The 22,938-nt window shown below is 43.8% G+C and overlaps 1 protein-coding gene across 3 annotated transcripts in view; it reads right to left on the reverse strand.

Moving 5' to 3' along the window:
• Positions 1-369: 369 nt before the first annotated feature.
• The window catches only part of LOC122556131 (nucleotidyltransferase MB21D2), a 75,748-nt gene continuing 53,179 nt past the window's right edge, over positions 370-22,938 (reverse strand). For all 3 annotated transcript variants that reach the window (XM_043702607.2, XM_087993364.1, XM_087993365.1), the window contains one exon: positions 370-7,626. In XM_043702607.2, the coding sequence (XP_043558542.2) occupies positions 6,356-7,626 (1,271 nt within the window). In that variant the 3' untranslated portion in view covers positions 370-6,355. The remainder of the gene's footprint in view (positions 7,627-22,938) is intronic.

Raw genomic sequence — 22,938 nt, forward strand, 5'->3', positions numbered from 1 at the left:
GGCAGATACAAGTTGTGAAAAGATTATAAAAGGAGAATATAGATAGTTTAAGTGAGCAGGCAGAGATTGTCAAATGGAGTACAATGTGGGAAGAGGTGAGATGATCAACTTAGGCAGGAAGATTAAAGAAGCATATTATCAGAATGGTGACGTGTATGTGATATGGAAGACTCAATGTCCTCATGCATGAAACATAAAAGATTAGAATGGAGGTTTAGATTAGATTAGATTACATTACATTACATTACAGTGTGAAAACAGGCCCTTCGGCCCAACAAGTCCACACCGACCTGCCGAAGCGCAACCCACCCATACCCCTACATTTACCCCTTACCTAACACTACGGACAATTTAGCATGGCCAATTCACCTTACCTGCACATCTTTGAACTGTGGGAGGAAACCGGAGCACCCGGAGGAAACCCACGCAGACATGGGGAGAACGTGCAAACTCCACACAGTCAGTCGCCTGAGGCGGGAATTGAACCCGGGTCTCAGGCGCTGTGAGGCAGCAGTGCTAACCACTGTACCACCGTGCCACCCACAAATACAGTAAGTGATTATGAACCAAATAGAAAACAAGAAGAATAGGATACAAAAATATGATCATTATTCTTCAGTTATACAGAGATCACATTCGGAGCACAGTGTACCGTATTGGTCTCCTTATCTAAATGAGGATGTAAATGTGTTGGAAGCAGTTCAGAGAGGTTTTACAAGATGAATACCTGGAGTGAGGGGCGTGCCTAACGAGGTAAGGTTTGTATTCCCCAGTATCGGAGAGAGCAAATGGCGACTTCACTGAAACATACAAGATCCTGAGGGGCTCTGAACAGGGAGAATATGGAAAGGACGTTTCGCCTTGTGGGAGAATCTAGAACCATGGGTTCTAGATAGATAGGGAACAGGGAACACCCCTTTAAATAGAGGTGAGAAGAAATGTTTTTCGCACAGAAAGTGGAACACTTTTTGGAATACTCTTCCTCAAAAGGCAAGAGAAAAGTCTTTGAATATTTTTAAGGCACAGATAAATAGAATCTTGAAGAGCAAGAGGGTGCAAAGTTTTCAAATGTAGGCAGGCATGTGGAGTAATCAGATGATCTTATTGGTTGGTCAAGCAGGCTTGAGGGGCCAAATGGTCTACTCCTGCTTCTAATTTTGTACATTTGAATGATTCGATTTATGTGAGCCTGCACTGACTACAGTCCAAGGCACATAGCCCAGCAAGGATTGGGGACGGTGCCATGAACTGGTGTACCAGAGCAGTAGATCTGAATATCATGAGATGGCCTCCATCTGGGCAGCCAATGGAGACCCAGGAATGAGAGGGCAGTGTAGAGCTACAAGCGACAGCAGAAGAACTGTCTCATGATTGAGGGATCTTGGAGTGCTGCCTACCTTTGAAAGTTGGTCAGATGGTGGTAACTCTGCAGGGGAGGCTAAACTGTCGCAGGAGATGATGGAGAGTTAGTGTAGTGCCTTGGATATCATTAGAAAATGCTAACTCAGAAGTTGTTCTTCTTACAATGGAGTTTAGGCAAGACAATTCTAACATTTGCAAGCCTCTGGACAATGGTGTGGAAAAGCAGACCCCAGAACCTCAGGGCAATTGTTTGTCTATGTGTACCTGAAAAAGACACAGGGTGACTGTAATAAGCACATGGAGAATCAGAGACAGACCACATCTGTAAAGCAGATTATTTGACAAGCTCCCTATTGGAGTTCACCATCAGCAGAAATGGAAATGGTTCACAAAGGGAGAGTTGAATGATGACGAAAAGATGCTGCTGGTTAGTTTAAAACAGTCATATTTCCAAGCAAGGGAAACACCACCTGGATTTGTTAGTGGTGGCAATGTTAGAGGTATATTTCAGAAACCTACCCAAATCTGTGCTTAGTAAATGAGTGAGAATGAACTGTTTGGGTCCTGGGTAATTTATCCCTGTCTTCTCTCATTCTTCCATGGAATGTGGGCGGTGTGAACAAGGCTAGCATTTTATTTTATTCATTCATGGGATGATGCTGCCTATGTCAGCATTTATTGCCCATCCCTAATTATCTTGAGGGCAGTTAAGTGTCACCACATTATTGTGGGTCAGGAGTCACATGTAGTCCAGACCAGGTCCAGATGGAGGTGGAGGCCATGCTCGAGGAGGATATTATTGAACCGAGCCAGAGCGAGTGGAGTTCGCCAATCATCTTAGCTCCCAAACCTGATAGGACTCAACGATTCTGCATGGATTATTGGAAGGTCAATGCCACGACAAAATCAGACTCATATCCAATTCCTAAACTGGAGGACTGTATCAAGAAAGTTGGACAAGCCACTTACATCACCAAGTTGGACTTAATGTGTGGTTATCGGCAAATACCTTTATCAGAGTCGGCGAAAGATATTTCTGTGCTTGTAAACACAAATGGGCTATATCAGTTTAAAGTGATGCCCTTTGGATTGAAGAATGTGCCCGCCACATTCCAAAGACTCATGAACAGAGTTGTGGCTGGGTTAACAAACTGTGCAGTCTACTCGGAAAATATAGTGATCTTTATTAAGTTCTGAAATGATCACATGATACAGTTGGCAGAGTTCGACAACAAGAAGCAAAACTGGTGATAAACTTAAATAAAACAGAATTCGCAAAAGCAGAGGTGATGTTCTTGGGATATAACATCAGTCATGGAAGGCTGACCCCACGGACCGCAAAGACAAAGGCCATCGAGGAGATTCCACGACCATCCTCGAAGAAAAAGGTTGCACTCAGCGGATTTACTGAAGAAGAACACAAAGTTTCAGTGGACAGAACAATGCCAGGAGGCGTTCAACCATTTGAAATCAATATTATCCACCAAACCAGTTTTAGCTACACTAAACTTTTCAAAACCTTTTAAAGTCACCAACGATGCTAGTGACATAGGAGTTGGAGCTATGCTGCTACAGGAAGATGAGGATGGGATTGAACTGCCAGTTGGTTACTTTTCTCAACATCCAAGAGAAGAAATACTCCACGATCGAAAAAGAACTGTTGAGTTTGGTACTGACCTTACAGCATTTTAATGTGTATGTCACAAATAATGTGTTGGAGATGAATGTGTACATGGATCACAATCAGTTTGCATCCTTAGAACGTTTTAAAGAATATGAGACTATTTCGTTGGAGTGTTATGTTGTATGATTTTTAAATTAAAAGTCTATATGTTGCTGGAGAGAAGGATATAATCGCAGACGCATTATCATGGATTTAACTAATAACGTTTAGATGAGATTTGTCTTTAATGTTTTTATGTATATATACACAGGTTTATGGGGAGTAGTTAAGGTGAACTTATATTAAAGTTATCTGTATGTTAAGGTAACATGTTTATAAAGTAGAGAAAAAAAAAACATTTTTTCATTATGATAGTTCATTTTTACTCAAGGGGGGAGGTGTTATGAAGATGTGGGTATACCTTTAAGAGAATTAAAAGCAGCAGAACTACCGGACAAAGCACTAAGTGTTCTCAAAAAGGTAACAATATAACACTGGTTCGAACACCTCAATCAGTTCACTGCTTAGGGACAAAAACAAATTCAAATTTGGCCAATCAGTTTAAATTATACATGAAACATAAACTCCAATCAAGTTTGAATTGAGTATATTAACAATCTTAAAAGTCAGGGAAACTTGAACAGTTTAGAGGAGAACTGCCGCAACCCAGCATGTAAACAGACTGCTTGAAAATAGAAAGAAATTGTAAATAGTGGTTAGTTAATTATTCTCTGATATACTTCAAGAAATAAAGTTGTTAATTTAAATAGTTCTTGGTCACTCGGATTTTTACAGATTACTGCATGGGATAATCTTTTTTCTGTTGCTGGTTATAATGGTTTACCCCATGTCATAACAGCGCTGTGAGGCAACAGTGCTAACCACTAAACCACCATGCCGCCCTGCAATAGCTAATCGATTCATGGTCATCCCAGTTTTTTTTATTGAATTCAAATTCCACCATTGGCCATAGCAGGATTTGAAACGGCTGTTGACCATCTCTAATTGCCCTTGAAAGCATTGGCTCTGTAGGGCATTTCAGAGGGCAGTTACGAGTGACTCCATGCTGAGTCCTATGGACAGTTGGCCTGAAGCAATACAATCATGGATTACTGAAAGGACCAAATATCCAAGAACATAAACAAGTAGACAGTTGCTGAAAATAAGAAATGAACTTTAGATGGAATGTTTAGTGACCAAGTGAGTGGTAAAATTACTAATATACATTTACTTTGAGGCAACTTGGTAATAGATGATGCCCTTTCTCCCCTTCTTATTTTTAACTGAACAAGGAAGGAGTTACCTGGGTAACTCACCAGCTTGGTGTCCTTCTAACCACTGGCTCTTTTTCTGTTAAGTGGAGCAGAATCAATCGCATACATTCATGGCTACCCTCCCACCCATTATTCTAATTTACAAAAGGATTTACCTCAGTCCTGGTCTCTCTGCTGCCTGGTCGTGGGGTGCTATGTAACAGAGATGGAGAGAGAACATCATATAGTAAATGGAGTTCTCTGTCCACAGACATGGCTGTACATCAGAGGCAAATTTCTACAGAAGGAAAGAGAGCTGGGGAACATTGAAAGAATCATCAATTTGAGCAAAGGGAAAGCTCAGAAGAGATCGCTACACAGTTCTCGCTCAGATTAGAAATGGCCACAGACATTTCTCATCCGTATATGCAGAGATTTACATCAATGGAGTGGGATTGTTTCTAAATACATATACACGCACTCATCCTATGTTTACAGTAAGAGAGCAGGAGAAGAACGTTAGCTCCATACTTGGGTGATGAAATTAAGACATTATATAAAACTCCAGAATTACCAAGGCAAGGTGATACGGCTTTGAAAAAAGACTTTTAATCAGGAAGAGTTCACGGTCTTTGAAGGATAAAGACAGGGAAACATTTCCATTAAAAGAGAGGAGGGATCAGAGAGTAAGATGGTATTGGCCAGGAAGTAATCACTGTTACAGTGTAATTCATCGCTGCTGATTAAAACATAAATATTTCCTGGGTACAATTTAACAGCTCAGTAACAGCATGTCAAATCTTACTCGGCTCAGGATGCAGTTGGAGTTGATAAGAATCACATACAGACTCTCTGGGTCTTCCCACAGAAAGAATCCTCAACAGTGAAAAGTAGATGGCAGATTGCAGTGTGTAAAATCAGCAGATACCCAGTGTAAAGAGTTCATAAGCTGCAGTATGGCCCTGTTCAGGCAGGGGTGTCTGCAGAGACCTGGAGTTGACAGGAACCTCCAGTTTCTCTCCTTCCCCACCTCTTTTACTCCAAAACCCTCACCTTTGAAATCCACAGATTTTTCCCCGCAGGACACCTCCTAAACACCAACATCATCAACGTCAGCTATTTAATATTGGCTCTCATCACAGTCCTGCTTCCACCCAACCAGTATATGTGTACATATACACTTCATAGATACGATGAAGACGGACAATGATCAGAAACAGAATCTTTTGTAATCTCCTCCTACTCCCATCCGGCGACTGATACTCAGCCACTCTATCCTCACTGAGTTTACTCAGTCATTAAACATAAGGAGCTTTCACACTCCCTGCTTGTCCAGGTTACCAAACACATTCAACATGGAGACCTGACCAACATACGATCAATTCCCATCTCAAAGTCCACTTGGTTTCACCGAAAGACACTACCGCGCCTAATTAATGTGAAGGAGTTCACGAACCAAGATCTGTGGGGGCCACGAAGGAAGTAACGCATTGTCTTAATTCAGTCTTTACAAACATTCTTTTCTGAAGTTCAGCCACCAAGGAATTTCAGCAATAAACAAGGGCCCTGAAAGGACTCAGTCCGTGGCATTCCAGCTGCAACAGCAGCCCAGATCTTTCAAGCCTCGTCCCATTCCTGGTCCTTAGTGTGCCTAGACATTCCTCAGCCTTTAAACCACAACAGGCCTTGATCCTTGCCAAGGGAAAGGAGCCATCCTCAGTGACCTACTGCAGGGTTTCTGCTACTAGCTTTGGAACAATTGCTTGGTGGAGGGGATGTGCGAGGAAGACTATTTCCACTTTATTTTAAGAAATGAAACAATTTCAAACAGGAGAACTTTCAAAGACTCCTCACCCTGAAGGAAAGTCAGTCTGAGGAAATTGGAAACCATTGTTGTTTGAAAGTTGCATTTGAAACCTGTCCAATCTTCACGGACCTAATCTTCAATGTGCTGGCAGTACCAGATATGTTCCGTATTTTATTAGATACACACTCTGCTCTCAAAAGCGCTATTTAAGGGGATTGGTCCTTTCAGCGTGGTCTGAAGCAGCTTTGGGACAGGAGTCCCATTCTCGCCTCAGAAGAATTTGTCGTCAATTCTGAAGTGGGGCCTGGTGACATCGTCTGGGTTGATGAAGACCGAGATGGATTTGCCCGGATTCTCCGTCACCAGCTGCTGCAGCTTCTTGGCCAGTCGGTCGTCCGGCTGCCGGTTGTCCCCAGAACCGGTGTCCGAGGAGGGGGACGGCGTGCCAGAGCCACTGCCCCTCCGGTGGACATCCTGGCTTAGCCGGTTGGCGGCCTTGGCGTGCTCGATGGCGGTGCGCAGGTGCTCGGCAGGGTCGGAGCGCACAGAGGACAGCTTGCGGGCATGCAGCACGGCCGCCTCATCTGAGAGGTGCTCAAACATATTACACTGGGGGATGAAGTAGTTGGGGCAGGAGCGGTTGAGCAGGCAGTGCTGGAGATCATCAATCAGGCCGAGCAGGAAGTCCGCAGCGTACTCCTCCTGGGCCAGGAAGGTAGCGGGCAGTCGATCACACGCCCAGAGCATCATACTCCGCAAGTGGTACGGGCTGATGGCCTTGGGCCTGGACAAGAGCTTCATGATGATGGCCTTGCACGCCTGGTAGGCTTGCATGAGGCTACTGGAGATGCATTTCTTCAGCTGCACCTCACTTCGTGCAAAGGACAAGCGCCACTCGTTTTCCCGTTTCCCATTGAGAGAGGAGGCTGGCACCAGGTAGAAACCGCTGATCACCTCCTCCTCGGTGATCTTGCCATCCCAGAAGTGGTTCTCCATCAGCCAGCTCTGTGCCACAGCGGGCCAGCCCTTGAACGAGACCACGGGGATAACATCGTACAGCATGCGGCTCGAGCCCACGGCCAGGACGATGGAGATCACCATGCCGTTCCTCTCCACTTTCTCAACCTTCGGCATCCCGCGCTGAGGCTTCTTCTGGATCTCAGTGAGCACGATAGTGATGGCGTCGTGAAACCAGTCTGCCACGCGGGTGGGGGAGAAGAAGTAGTTGGTGCCTCCGTTGATGTGGTCCACAATGGTGCAGCAATCTTTCCACTTGTTGATGGTCCCTTCGTCAAAAAGCCGGAGACTCAGCCAAGAGTGGCAGAGCGCGGAGTGGCGCATGTCCAGGGTGACCGGCTGGTTCCGGTCGTGCAGTTTGAGGGCCGGGACCAGAAGGGTGAAGTCCATATCATAGTCTGTCCCCCGGACGTAGACGCTAAGCTCCTCAAGGTCCATGTCCACCACACCCTCACGGACTCCACCAGACAGCAGTAGGTACTCATTGGCAACTGGAAGCTTCTGGTCCAACTTCTGCACCATGCCTAGTTAAAAGAAAACAGAAAAATTCAAAAAGATGCACAAAGTGATAACACAAACTTAGATGAACAAACCAAATAAATTATTTTTTTCCAAAACAGAGCCATCGTCTCTCCTTCCAGGCTGACAGTAATTAAGCAAAGATGAAAGCCAAGGTGTTGTTGGGAAGGAACAGTATGTAGGGATAGAGGGAGAAGGCAGAGCATTGGTACCCCACTAATCATTGCTTGCCACTTAGAAAGACCCATTTACTCCCACTCTCTGTTTCCTGTTTGTCAACCAATTCTCAATCCATGCCAACATATAACAATCTACGTCCTTGTAGTCTAAGTTTTCCCTCTCATTTCCTTTGACAGACTTTTATCAAAAGCCTGGAAATCAAATACATTGCATCCACTGGTTCTCCCTTATCCATTCAACTAGGTGCATCCTTAAAAATAACAACAGTAGATTTGTTAAGCGTAATTTATCTTTCATAAACCTATGTAGGCTTTGCCCCAACCTGTTAATGCTCATCATTTAAAAAAAATTCTCATCTATTTCTTTGTATCCAAAGTGACTATTCTCCCATTTCCTTGCATTAAACACCATCTGGCTATATCCATTTTGAGATGAGAGCACAATCACACTGTGTATCCTGCGTATCTAGCTTGGTTTCATCAGCATACTTAAATGCTCATTCATTGGTGTTATCACCTTGTCAGAAGGTTGGCTGCTATGGGCCTTCCTCCCATCTATGCTGTGTTTCACATGGGGCAACTACTTCAGGTCCAATATATTTGCCAGCTATTTTCACCTTGCTTCTCCTCAGCTTGAATATACCTAACAATCCAGCCTCTAAGCTTGCTATGGTAAAGAATTTCACAACTCACTACGCTCTGAGAGAATAGAGTCCTCATCTTCATCCTAACTGGGTGGCTTCTTACTTTGAGATTACTCTGGTCTTAAACTCCCCCAAAGCGAAACACAATCTCCCAGCATCTACCCTGTCAATCCCACTAAGAACCTTGTATATTCAACATATTTCACTTATCATTCTCCTAAGCTTCAATGAGTACAGGCCTAACCTACTCAACCTCCCTTCATAAGATTCCCTCTAGACCTGAGATCAGTCTAGTGAACCTTCTCTGGATTGCCACCAACACCAGCATTCCTTAGTCAAGGAGACTAAAGTTGTTCACAATATTCCAGGTATGGGCTATCTCACGGCTTGCATAGTTTCAGCAAGATTTACATATTTTTATATTCCATTCCTTTTGGCATAAAGGTCCGCATTCCATTTGCCTTTGCTGTTACCTGCTGAAGTTGGATGCTAGCTTTTTGTTATTCATGCATAAGGATCCCCAATTCCTCTGTGCTGCAGTCTCTCCATTTAAATGTTATGTCCTCTATTTTTCCTGCCAAAGTGCATGATCTCTCACTTTCTCACATTATATTCTAATGGCCAAGATTTTGCCCATTAAGACGTTTATATCCTTCTATGGACTCACTGTGTCGTCCTCACCACTTGATTTCCCAAATATGTTTTTGCCATCGGCAAACTCGACAATAGTATATTTACTTCTCTCTTCCAAGACATTAATATATATTGTAAATAACTGTGGCCACAACACTAATCCCCTTATCCCAACTCTGTCTTCTATCAGTTAGCTAAACCTCTGTCAATATACTATCCCCAACAACATTAAACTGTCAAACTTGCTACTACAGGAAATGGTAATCATTGTTTAATGTACAAATATATCCTTAAGAAAGCACTTTTGATGTCAATGCATACTTCAAGATACTTCATGATGCAGAATTAGTCTTAGATAGTCACTGAGAGCATGGGGCCCAGGAAATATCTGTGATGAATCATGAAGTCATACAGCATGCCTACCATGTTTCCAAACTGAAGTAGTCCCCACCTACCTGTGCTTGGTCCATATCCTTCCAAACCTTTCCTATTCAGGAACTTATCCAAATATTTATATTAAAGATTGTACCTGCATCTTTCACTTTCTTTGGCAGTTTACTCCACACGCAAACCACCCAGTGTAAAAACAGTTATCCCTCATGTCTTTTTTAAATCTTTAAAGAGGTATCTCCCCACATTCCTCAGGCACATAAAAGGTTAGAAAACAAGAAGTTGAATTTCCAATGCCTGGAGTACAACAGAAGCTATACATTGAGTTGTGAAGAGAAAGGAGGATTCCTGGTATATCCTCCACTGACAGAAAGAGAAACACAGAAGTGTTAGAAACATCTGAAAAAAAGAGAGGAAATTACTGCACAACATCAAAAGACAAAGATACAATATATCAGTAGCATCATTTGAGAAAAGAATAAACAGAGACAGTTATTAGAGAGAAACATTGACAGAAAATATAGCTGAGGAGAAGCAAGGTGAAAATAGCTGGCAAATATATTGGACCTGAAGTAGTTGCCCCATGTGAAACACAGCATAGATGGGAGGAAGGCCCATAGCAGCCAACCTTCTGACAAGGTGATAACACCAATGAATGAGCATTTAAGTATGCTGATGAAACCAAGCTAGATACGCAGGATACACAGTGTGATTGTGCTCTCATCTCAAAATGGATATAGCCAGATGGTGTTTAATGCAAGGAAATGGGAGAATAGTCACTTTGGATACAAAGAAATAGATGAGAATTTTTTTTAAATGATGAGCATTAACAGGTTGGGGCAAAGCCTACATGGGTTTATGAAAGATAAATCATGCTTAACAAATCTACTGTTGTTATTTTTAAGGATGTACCTAGTTGAATGGATAAGGGAGAATCAGTGGATGCAATGTATTTGATTTCCAGGCTTTTGTTAAAAGTCTGTCAAAGGAAATGAGAGGGAAAACTTAGACTACAAGGACGTAGATTGTTATATGTTGGCATGGATTGAGAATTGGTTGACAAACAGGAAACAGAGAGTGGGAGTAAATGGGTCTTTCTAAGTGGCAAGCAATGATTAGTGGGGTACCACAAGAATCATTGCTTGGGCCCAACTATTCATGAGATATTTATAAATAACCTGGATGAGGGAACCAAATGTCACATTTCCAAATTTGCTGATGACACAACACTGGGTGGAATTATAAATTATGAGAAGGACACAAGAAGACTCCAAGGTGATTTAGACAAGTTGAGTGAATAGGCAAACATATTGAAGATGCAGTGGCACATGACTAAATGTGAAATTGGATACTTTGGTGTGAAAGAAAAGCATTACTTAAATGTTGGGAAATGTGGACATACAGAAGGATTTAGGTATCCTTGAATTGGGTATTCCAGTCAATGAAAGCAAACAGGCAGATGCAGCAAGCAATTAAGGTAAATGGTATATTGGCCTTCTTTGTAAGATGATGTGAGTTCAGAAGTAGGAATGTCTTCCTGTTGTTATTCAGGACCTTGTGAGATCACACCTAAAAGATTGAAGTTTTGGTCTCTCAACATAAAAGAGTATAACTGCCATAAAGGAAGTGCAATGGAAGTTTGCTAGGCAGGTACTAGGGATGGCAGGACTATACTATTAGAGAGATTGTTTCTATTGGGCCAGAATTCACTAGAGTGCAGAAGGATGAGGGGGGGATCCGACTGAAATGAATAAAATTCTAACAGAACTGGACAGACTAGATGTAGAAAGGATATTTTCCATGGTTGGGGAATTGAGAACGAGGGGGTACAATTTCAGGATATGGGTAGACTGTTTCAGACTGAGATTTGGAAAGATATCTTCAGTAAATTCCATGTGGAATTCTCTATCATAGAAGGCTGAGAAGGCCAAGCCACAGAATATATTCAAGAAAAAGACGGTTAACGTTTTAAGATTTTAAAGACATTTGAGCAGTAAGGGAAGAAAGCTGGGAAATTGCATTGAAATAGAAGATCACTCATGACCATACTGATTGGCATAGCAGCCTCAAAGTGCTGAATGGCCTATTCCTGTGCCTAATTTCTATGAGAAGTCGCAACAGTGAAATTTACATAAATGTTTAGGGGGTTACGTACAGAAGAATTAATGATTTTTTATGTTATTTTGTTAAAGGCTAATGGAAAGTTCCTTTCATTCTAAAAAGACCTGGAATATAATGATTTGGAAGTAATGTTAGATAAAGATGGCAAAAGTGAGGACTGCAGATGCTGGAGATCAGAGTCTAGAATAGAGTAGTGCTGGAAAAGCACAGCAGGTCAGGCAGCATCCGAGGAGCCTACTCAAATCTAGACTCTGTTAGATAAAGATGTCTAATGATGTGCAATTTAGGTGATTGGCCATGTTAAATTGTTCCTCATGTCCAGGGATGTGCAGGCTAAGATGTTTAGCCATGGGAAATGCACCGTTACAGAGAATCAGATAGGGCGGTGGAATATGGGTGTGATTCTCTTTGGAGGGGCGGTGTGGATTTGAGGGGCTGAATGGCCTGCCTCCACACTGTAGGGATTCTACCATAGATCTTTGATGTAGCTTAGGTTAAACCTGATCATGAGTAATTGCATTTAACTCTGGGTCCCACTCCACAAGAAGGATAGATTCACTTTGGGAAGATTGCAACATAGATTCACCAAGCTAATACTGAGTTTAAAATGACTCAACAATGAGGACTGGCTGCACAGACTAGACTCGTATTTCTTCAAGTATACGCCCCTGGTGCTCACCTTCCACCCTACCAACCTTCGCATAAACCAAATCATCCGCCGACATTTCCGCCACCTCCAAACAGACCCCACCACCAGGGATATATTTCCCTCCCCACCCCTCTCCACCCTCCGCAAAGACCGTTCCCTCCGTGACTACCTGGTCAGGTCCACGCCCCCCTACAACCCACCCTCCCATCCTGGCACTTTCCCCTGCCACCGCAGGAACTGTAAAACCTGTGCCCACACCTCCTCCCTCACCTCCATCCAAGGCCCTACAGGAGTCTTCCACATCCATCAAAGTTTTACTTGACCTTAAATTTACCTGGACCATCTCTGACACCTCCCTCCCCTTCCTGGACCTCTCCATCTCCATCAGTGACGACCGACTTGACACTGACATTTTTTACAAACCCACCGACTCCTACAGCTACCTGGACTACACCTCTTCCCACCCTACCTCTTGCAAAAATGCCATCCCGTATTCCCAATTCCTCCGCCTCCGCCGTATCTGCTCCCAGGAGGAGCAGTTGCACCATAGAACACACCAGATGGCCTCCTTCTTTAGAGACCGCAATTTCCCTTCCCACGTGGTTAAAGATGCCCTCCAACGCATCTCGTCCACATCCCGCACCTCCGCCCTCAGACCCAACCCCTCCAACCATAACAAGGACAGAACGCCCCTGGTGCCTACCTTCCACCCTACCAACCTTTGCATAAACCAAATCATCCACCGACATTTCCGCCACCTCCAAACAGACCCCACCACCGGGGATATATTTCCCTCCCCACCCTTCTCCGCCTTCCGCAAAGACCGTTCCCTCCGTGACTACCTGGTCAGGTCCACGCCCCCCTACGACCCACCCTCCCATCCTGGCACTTTCCCCTGCCACCACAGGAACTGTAAAACCTGTGCCCACACCTCCTCCCTCACCTCCATCCAAGGCCCTACAGGAGCCTTCCACATCCATCAAAGTTTTACTTGCACATCCACTAATATCATTTATTGTATCCGTTGCTCCCGATGCGGTCTCCTCTACACTGGGGAGACTGGGCGCCTCCTAGCAGAGCGCTTTAGGGAACATCTCCGAGACACCCGCACCAATCAACCAAACCGCCCCGTGGCTCAACATTTCAACTCCCCCTCCCACTCTGCCGAGGATATGGAGGTGCTGGGCCTCCTCCACCGCCGCTCCCTCACCACCAGACGCATGGAAGAAGAACGCCTCATCTTCCGCCTCGGAACACTTCGACCCCAGGGCATCAATGTGGATTTCAACAGCTTCCTCATTTCCCCTTCCCCCACCTCATCCTAGTTTCTAACCTCCAGCAAAACTGTCCCCTTGACTTGTCCGGACTTGTCCGACCTGCCCAGCTCCTTTTCCACCTATCCACTCCACCTTCTCCTCCCTGACCTATTACCTTCATCTCCTCCCCCACTGACCTATTGTACTCTATGCTACTCTATCTCCACCTCCACCCTCCTCTAGCTTATCTCTCCACACTTCAGGCTCTCTGCCTTTATTCCTGATGAAGGGCTTTTGCCCGAAACGTCGATTTTGCCTGTCCTCAGATGCTACCTGAATTGCTGTGCTCTTCCGGCACCACTGATCCAGAATCTGGTTTCCAGCATCTGCAGTCATTGTTTTTACCTCTTTCTTCAAGTATAGAAAATCGAGGGATAATCTAATGGAGACATTGAAGATGATCAAAGGAGTCAGTAGGATAGCTAGAGACAAACTACTTCCTTGGGTAGAGATGAAGGTATCATAGAATAGGTATCGACTAGAGAGCTTTCCCATCCAAGGGCAACATGAGATCAATCACATTCACACAAAGGATCGAGAAGATCCAGAACATTCTTCATCCAGAAAACAGCTCTGAAGGCCAGGTTCAAATGAAGATATAATCACAGATTTACAGACTTGTGTTTGGTGACAGCACTACCATTGAAATGGATAAACACAGCGAAGTTACAGGCTCATCATAATCTAACTGAACTGTGTAACAACCTGAAGGGGTGTCTCCTCTCATTTTTAATTACAAATTCATTGTTTTTTTTAAAAAGGGACTAAGTTGATGTTAGTAATTGGAATTGATACAGGGAATATTTTTAATGAATATATATATTCTTTGACTCATTTAAATAAATCTAAATATTGATTGTAATTAGTTATGAAATTCATAATTATTGAATGTAATGGGTGATTAATTAGGTCAGAATACATTTCCGGAGAGGTTTATTCACTATATTTGAAGTTGTATAATCCTCCTTTTTATTGGAAAATTGCTGATTTTAGTTTGGCTGCATTGGAGCTTCCTTCAGACACGAGGTTGACACAAAAAATCGAAGCTGAGCTGAAATTTGGAAATAAATGAGGGAGCAGGAGAACAAGAGTATGCCAGGAAGTGAGAGACTGCACAAATAGAGTCACAGATGTACAGCACGGAAACAGACCCTTCAGTCCAACTCGTCCATGCCAACCAGCTATCCCAACCCAACCTAGTCCCATTTGCCAGCACTTGGCCCATCTCTCTCTAAACCCTCCCCCTATTCATATACCCATTCAGATGCCTTTTAAATGTTTTAATTGTACCAGCCTCCACTACTTCCTCTGGCAGCTCATTCTATACACACGCCACCCTCTGTGTGAAAAAGTTGTCCCTTAGGTCCTTCATACCTTTCCCCTCTCACCCTAAACCTATGTCCTCTAGTTCTGGACTCCCCCATCCCAGGGAAAAGACCTTGTCTATTTACCCTATCCATACCCCTCATATAAACCTCTGTGAGGTAACCCCTCAGCCTCTGACGCTCCAGGGAAACCAGCCCCAGCCTATTCAGACTCTCCCTGTAGCTCAAACCCTGCAACCCTGGCAACATTTTCATAAACCTTTTGTGAACCCTTTTAAGTTTCACAACATTCATCCGACAGGAGCAAGGGAGTTCTCATTTATTTTCACAGGATACACCCTGTCAGTGGCAAAGCCAGCATTTACCCTCCATCCCTAACTGTCCTCAAGAAAATGGTAGTGAGTCACCTTAACGGATGAGATGGAGAAAGTGAGAGAGTAAGGCATAAGGTCTAATGGTATTATCACTGGACTGCTAATCCAGAGACCCAGGGAATGTTCTGGGGACCTGGGTTTGACCCCCACCCCAGCAGATGGCAGGATTTGAATTCAATAAAAACCTGGAATTAAGCGTATAACGATGGTGATTGTAGGGAAAGCCTACCTGGTTCATTAATGTCCTTTAGGGAAGGAAACGGTCATTCTTACCCAGTTTGGGCTACATGTGACACCAGACCCACAGCAGTGTGGTTGGCTCTTAACTGCCCTCTGGAATGGGCAATAAATGCTGGTCTATCCAGCGATACCCTCACCCCACAATTACCTTTTTTAAAAAGTGATGAAGAAACAATGAGCACTGAATCCACCCCACAAATCGGTCTGATAATAAAGGTTCCACAGAGAATGGACAAGCAGGAGTAAAAGACCATGGATGAGAGGGCAAGATAAACAGATACGAGAAGGTGCAAAACAGACAGACAAGGAGGAGAGCAAGAGACAGCAAAAACCGAGATAGCAACAGGGCCCATATAAATCCAATTAATTCTGTGGGTCACTGCAGATTGTTGCAGAGTTCACCTAGCAGATTCAATGAACATTTCAGTGAGTATGAACACTGACAAGAGTCAGTAGAGATAACTGAGCAAGTTACACTTTGTTATACCCACCTGACTGCCTCAGAGATCAGATATCACAAATTACATTTGTACAAATGACACAGCTCCTTTTCCCCTCAGGGAGAGAAGTCTCAACTGGTTTTGAGATGCTACGGAATGAACTTTCTCCCCAAATAGAAAACCATTATGACCCACCTATCTCCAACCTGCCCTTCAGCCTATCTAGCCACCTGTTCACAATGTCACATAAAGGCAAAATCCTGCAGGTGCTGGAGATGTGAAATAAAAACAGAAAACCTGAAATTGGGTTATGGAGCAAATGTAGAGATGGGAATGGAATGGGCTTTGCAAGGCAAGAACCTTTTGTTAAAACAATTACAGGTCTGAAGCAGTCAGCAGCGATTTATGGGGAATGGAGAGTAGTCAGCCAACAGATGTCCACCAAGGCTGCCCTGCAGCTTCAGCAAAGACATTATTGCAGAGTGAGTTTTCTTCCCTTCAGTGGCCATAAGTCCCATTCTCTGGAGAATTCCATTGATTAACAGTCCCAGCATACCAGAGCTTGGTAGTGGACATCTCCAGAAATATAGGAGGGTCCCTTGAAGGACACTCAATGTCACTCTTTCGAGTTAAGTCAGGGGTTGGCAGTAAGGGGGCTACCTGGGTGGGAGTGGAAAGGAGAGAGGCAGCAGAGAGTGTATTTTAAAATATGTACAGGTATGAAGGAAAGTGGGCACCAACTTCTGAAGGGGTGCCCCTGCTGGGCAAAAAGCACCCTCCAAAGATAGCTCCCTCTTCTTTCTCCACTCCGCTCCTCGCCATTTCAAAAGCTTAAAAGGAAAACAGGCTGACCTCTTCCCCCTGACCGCCCAAAGAGCCGTATCATGTATGGGCAGGACAATATTGGGGGGGGCGGGGGGGCGTCAATCAAGCCTGAATCATTTATTTAAATATAACTATTTATTTCAGCACCCTGAATACTGTACAGGTCAGCTCAGAGCTTGGTGGAATGATGGTGGACTGGACATCCCCTTATTTTAAATGGTCCTCCTCCCCAGTAAATACACTCCAAAGGGACATTTAACAATCGATCCATTAATTCAGTTTCTCTGACGTGGCCTGTGACTTTCTAGAGTTTTCTATGTTTAAGCTTCTAATGCTCTTATTGTACTAGATTAGATTTAGATTTAGATTATATTAGATTAGATTAGACTCACTAAAGTGTGGAAACAGGCCCTTCAGTCCAATCAGTCCACACCGACCCGCCGAAGAGTAACCCACCCAGACCCACTTCTTCTGACTAATGCACCTAACACTATGGTCAATTTAGCATGGTAATTCACCTGACTGCACATCTTTGGATTGTGAAAGGAAACTGGAGCACCCAGAGGAAACCCGCACAGACGCAGGGAGAATGTGCAAACTCCACACAGACAGTTGCCCGAGGCTGGAATCGAACCCCGGTCCCTGGCGCTGTGAGGCAGCAGTGCGAATCAGTAAGCCACCGTGCTGCACTGTTAAACATTGTACTGGCTTGTAAGCAAAATAAATTCAAAGCCTTTCCTCAGCATTTTTTTCCCCCGAGAGAAAGAGATATGGGAAATCTTTGCCAAGTTGGTAAGCTCTGTGAGACAGATACACACATGGTGGGATAGAATTCAAGGGTAGGCAAAACATTCAGTTAGGAAGAATTGTTGCAGCTTGTGGATATTAGGAAGGGAATACATGAAGGTAAAAAGGGTTCAACCATCATAATCAGGTATTTTGAACAAGTGTCAACCCAAACTCAAAACACCAACTCTGTTCCTCTCTCCACAGATGCTGCAGACCTATTGAGTTCCTCCAACACTTTCTGATTTTATCTCAGATCATCAGCATCCACAATATTTTAGTTTTATTCCCAGGAGAACTTTTTAAAAATTATTAATCATTCATGGGATTGCCCATCCCTAATTGCTTTGAATTCTATTCTATGATTCTAGGACAGTTGAGAGTCAACCAAATTGCTATGGATCTGAAGGCCAGGTCAAATAAGGATGACAGATTTCTTTCCCTAAAAAGGTCATTAGTGAACCTGGCAGGTGTTTACAACAATTGTTGGCGCTGGTGTGGCCTAGCATTTTATTCCAGATTTATATTTGACTCAAATTTCACCATCTGTCATGGTGGGACTTGAAGCCATACCCTCAGGAAAAAAGACTGGCTTTCTGGTTTATAATCCTGTGACATTGACAGGAGGCCTCCACATCCCCAAATGGTTTTAAAATTCACATCTCCTGGTTAATTTGGGAGAGAAAAGGTTCACCTGCCAGTTACCCAGCTTGGAAAGCTAATAAAGCTTGGGAATGTACAACAAATTACAGAGGAACGTCGATTATCCGAACGAGATGGAAGGGCACAATTTCGCTTGGATAATTGATTATTCGGTTAATTGATTCAGTGTCTTTCCTCTGGGGCTCAGAGTTTTCTGTTAAGTCTGTGCCCCGTTCAGGAGACTAGGCAGCAGCACACCGCATGCATGCCCCTGCCCATCCCCAATTTCGCCCAGCCCAATCCTGTCCACCCACACAATCCCATCCAACACCGCATCCCCCCACCATCCCCCCCATTCCCTCACCCACCAACCAAGCCCCCCTCTGCCCCCCGCCCACCCAGGGGCAGCCGGATTGGACACCAACAGTAAGACTGTTGCTGCCTTTGTGGGGTAAGTCTCCAAACCACACACACACAAACACACAGCTACACCTTTTTACTGCAACTTTTTAACAAGTCCCACCTTTGCCCTGTCCAGGACAATGTCGGAGAGATTATTTGGGGAAGGGGGTTTTAAGGTTCACCCTATGTAGAATTCCACAGAAAGTGTGGGGGAGAGAGGGAGGGTGTGAGGTCAGTCATTTGGAGACGGTGCCTGGGCTCCCATTGATATCCAAGACTGTTCTCAGCAGCATTTCAGTGAACCGAGTTCATTTTTAATCATTGTACCTGGAAACAAAAGATGCAATCAGATGCTCTTTGAGGTAATGTTTCGATTGGGACCTTGAGATCTCCTTCGGATAATCTTAAATTCGGATAATTGATGTTCAGATAATCGAGGTTCCTCTGTACTTTTCAGTAGCTTTTTTGAGCAGCAGAGCAGAGAGAAGGAAAATTAATTTGTAAGCAAGAACTGGATGACTGTCTCCCATTCTGTCTGCCTGTTTCTCCCATCATCCCAAAACGACAGCACCCCCCCCCCCCCACCAGTGAAAAAGTAAGTTGGCAATAAACCTTTATCGTAACCACAAAAATATCTACAAACATCACCACTACTGGAGTTACAGGTCAACAAGTGCAATCTCAGGTTTGAAAAAATATTTTATCAATTGCTCTCTCCATTTTAAAAAATATTTGTGTTCAATGTGACTTTTTAATTAGTTTTATCTCAGTTTGTAGGTAATAAATTGCTCTTTCTTTCACTCAAGAAAACCTTTTTAATTGACTCCTTCATTATGATCCAGGTAACTAATCTTTAATTGAAGTCAAATAACTGCATACTAAAAAGAAACAGATTATTTGTTGTGACTTCAATGGGTTAAAAAGGGGTAGAGCAGAATCTCATCACAATTCGGTTTATCATGTTATCTGAAGAATAGACCCCTGGTACTGCAGCATTCCTTCAGTACTGCACTCAGAGTTTGGGTTTTGTGCTTAAGGCTTTCCACCTAGACTTGAATACACAATCTTTAAATTATACAATTCTTCTAAAAGATAAGTCCAGTCCTTTGGCACTACAGTACTCTGCACAGCTAAAAACATCACCTCCAGACTTGGTGCATAATAGTGTTCCCGCCAACACAAGCAAAATTACGTTCATGTACTTTTGTCCTTCCACCGTTACAAGCAATTCCCTGAAGTCAGCATTTCTAACATTACCAGGAAATAAATCATCCAATATTCACCTAGGTGACTCTGTCCTACATAGCATGTCACTGTGACGTCAGTGCACACATTTCACCTCGCGCACCCCACCCCCAATGAGTGGTCCTGTAACTGCAGGCACAGGGGTCCAGAACTGACACAGCAGGAAAGAAAAATCCTTGCACCAAAACGGTCTAAAATCTTGCTATTCACTAACACTAAACCAAAGATGATATTATCTCGTGCACAGGTTCAGATAAGGGATGTCACTTAATGATAAAGAGACTAGAGAAACCGAGATTATTCTCTTTATAGCGGAGGAAGCAAGGAGAGATTGAATGGAACAAAAACCGAAGTTGCTGCAAAAGCTCAGCAGGTCTGGCAGCACCCATGAAGAGAAATTAGAGTTAACATTTCAGGTTCGGTAACCCTTCCTCAGAACTGATGGTAGCTAGGAAAATGTTGGTTTATATGCAGAAACTAAGCAGGGGAGAGGGGGCGAGGAATAAATGATAGGTGGGGTTAGAGCCCAGAGAGAGAAGGACAGTTGGACAAAGGAGTGGATAACGATCTGACTAGGAGTGTGAAAAGCTGTTAATGGAGACTGTTAGTGGCTAACAATGGCGAATCTGTAATGGCAGACTGTGTGATAACAAGGCCTGGTGTGTGGGGTAGGGGGCTCAGATATAAGAGAGTTCAAACCATAAAATTATTGAACTCGATATTGAGTGCGGAGGGCTGCAGGATCCCCAAGCAGGAAATGAGGTGTTGTTTTTCCAGCTTGGGCTGAGCTTTGTTGGAGCATTGCAGCCAGCCTGAGATGGAGATGTTAGCCAGAGAACATGGTGGGGTGTTAAAGTGGCAGGCAACTGGAAACTCAGGGTCTTGTTTGTGAGCAGGACATAGATATTCTGTGAAGCAGTCAACCCACTCTATGCTGGGTAAGTTTTATTTAAATAATAATAATGCAACTTTACCTTAAGTGATTTATGCTGTAAATGAATCACCCCCGCATTACCCCCGCATTACATTTCGATTGCAGTACTTAGCGTGTGTTTTTACATTGATTATGTGGACCTCTCGAATATCCAGAATATTTGATCAATCAGCATATCCCTCATCCCATAAGTATCTGTTAACATCATGTACAACTTTTTAATTAACTCAAATAATGCTTTTAAAGGGAAGATAGATCAACCAAAAAATGGAGAAATATTTAGAAGGATCAGCTAATGGGGTGAGAGATACAGTCAGAGGCAACTTCTGTGAAACATTAACCTATTGGGCAGAATGGCCTGATTCTGCATTGAGAGTTCGGCATCATTAGATGTAAATAGCTTGTAGATCATTTTAACACTATGTTGAACAGAAAACTCAGGCTTGTTTCTTCAGGAGAGGAGCGAAACAAGAACACGGGTAAGAATAGACTCAAAGATGGAATGGCAATCCTTGAATTATTCATTTTATTTTCAATTCATCAAGGGAGGCAGCACTCCAGATAATGGAGATACTTGGCAGCTACAGGCTGATGCTGAAAGCAGAAAAGAGAGAAACCTATTGGGGTGAAGGCCAAGTGAGTTTGTTCGGTGGAACCGTTCCAGAGATATTTACATATTTAGCTAACATACATATTGATCATCAACCCAGTGAGACATTTGGAATTGGACTGTTTTTTTTAAAAAGATCTATTCACAGAATGTGGGTACCTCGATTTATTGTTCACCCCAAAGACCCTTGAATAGGTGGTGGTGAAACACCCTCTTGAATCACTGCTGGCCTAGGGGGTGGAGGTACACTCACTACTCCTGTATGCAGGAAAGTCATCCTGAATCTCAAGGGACACCCCAACAAGTAGAAAGTCTATCCCTAACAGCACTGGGGGCAGAGCCCCAAGAACATTTCCACAAACACATGTAAAATTACTCATTACCTTTATCGGTGCAGAATCTGGCAAACACACAGTGTTTAACCACAAACATTGAGAATTTTTCAAAGTTCTTTAGATGTGTGTTTTCCATCTATCGATGGAAGGTAACTAAAGAAACAAAATCAGTCTCCAACAGCAGAAAAGGTAAATGAGAAAAAAAAAGGTTCTCGTAGACAGCACTTTTTTTTAAACGACTCCAAGTACTCGACAGCCAACAAAATACTCCTGAACTGTCAGAAATGCTGCAGTCACATTGCACACAGGAAGATCCCACTAGTGATCCCATGAACAGGACTTACATTTTGTTTTAAATCCAAAATTGGCTTAGTGACTGGAGTCCAGGGTGCAGTGGCCGACCACAGGGACCAGTGCTGGGAACTGTATTGTTTGTGATATACATAAGTGATATAGATGAGAATGTAGGGGGGTGGGATGAACAAGTTTGAGGATAACAAAGATTGACTGGGCAGTTGACAGTGAGGGGATGGTCTTGGGCTACAGGAGGATACAAACGGGATTGGTCAGATGAACAGGTTATTGGCAGAAGAAATTTAACCCTGATAAATGTGAGACGTGACACTTTGGAAGGAGGAACACCACAAGGGAATACTCAATGAATAGCAGGACACCAGAAAGTTCAGAGGAACACAGGAATCTGGGAATGCTTGTCCACGGATCCCTGAAGGTGGCAGGAGAGGTTAGTAGGGTGGTTGAGGCGGCATACAGGATGCTTGCCTTCATCAGCTGAAAATGTGTTGCTGGAAAAGCGCAGCAGGTCAGGCAGCATCCAGGGAACAGGAGAATCGATGTTTCGGGCATAAGCCCTTCTTCAGGAATTCCTGAAGAAGGGCTTATGCCCGAAACGTCGATTCTCCTGTTCCCTGGATGCTGCCTGACCTGCTGCGCTTTTCCAGCAACACATTTTCAGCTCTGATCGCCAGCATCTGCAGTCCTCACTTTCTCCTCAAAGGCTTGCCTTCATCAGTCATGGCTGAGATTATAAGAGCAGGAAGGTCATTTTGGAGCCATACAGAACTTTGGTTTGGCCACAGCTGGAGAGTTGTGTGCGGTTCTGGTCACCACATTATCAGGAGATGATTGTACTGGAGAGAATTGGAAAGGGGATTTACCAGGATGTTGCATTTCAACGATGGAGAGAGACTGGGGCAGGTGTTTCCTTTG

This window comes from Chiloscyllium plagiosum, unplaced genomic scaffold, assembly GCF_037043375.1.
Source record: "Chiloscyllium plagiosum isolate Xiang-an unplaced genomic scaffold, Cpla_swu_hap1 HiC_scaffold_13, whole genome shotgun sequence".
NCBI classification, from domain to species: Eukaryota; Metazoa; Chordata; class Chondrichthyes; order Orectolobiformes; family Hemiscylliidae; genus Chiloscyllium; species Chiloscyllium plagiosum.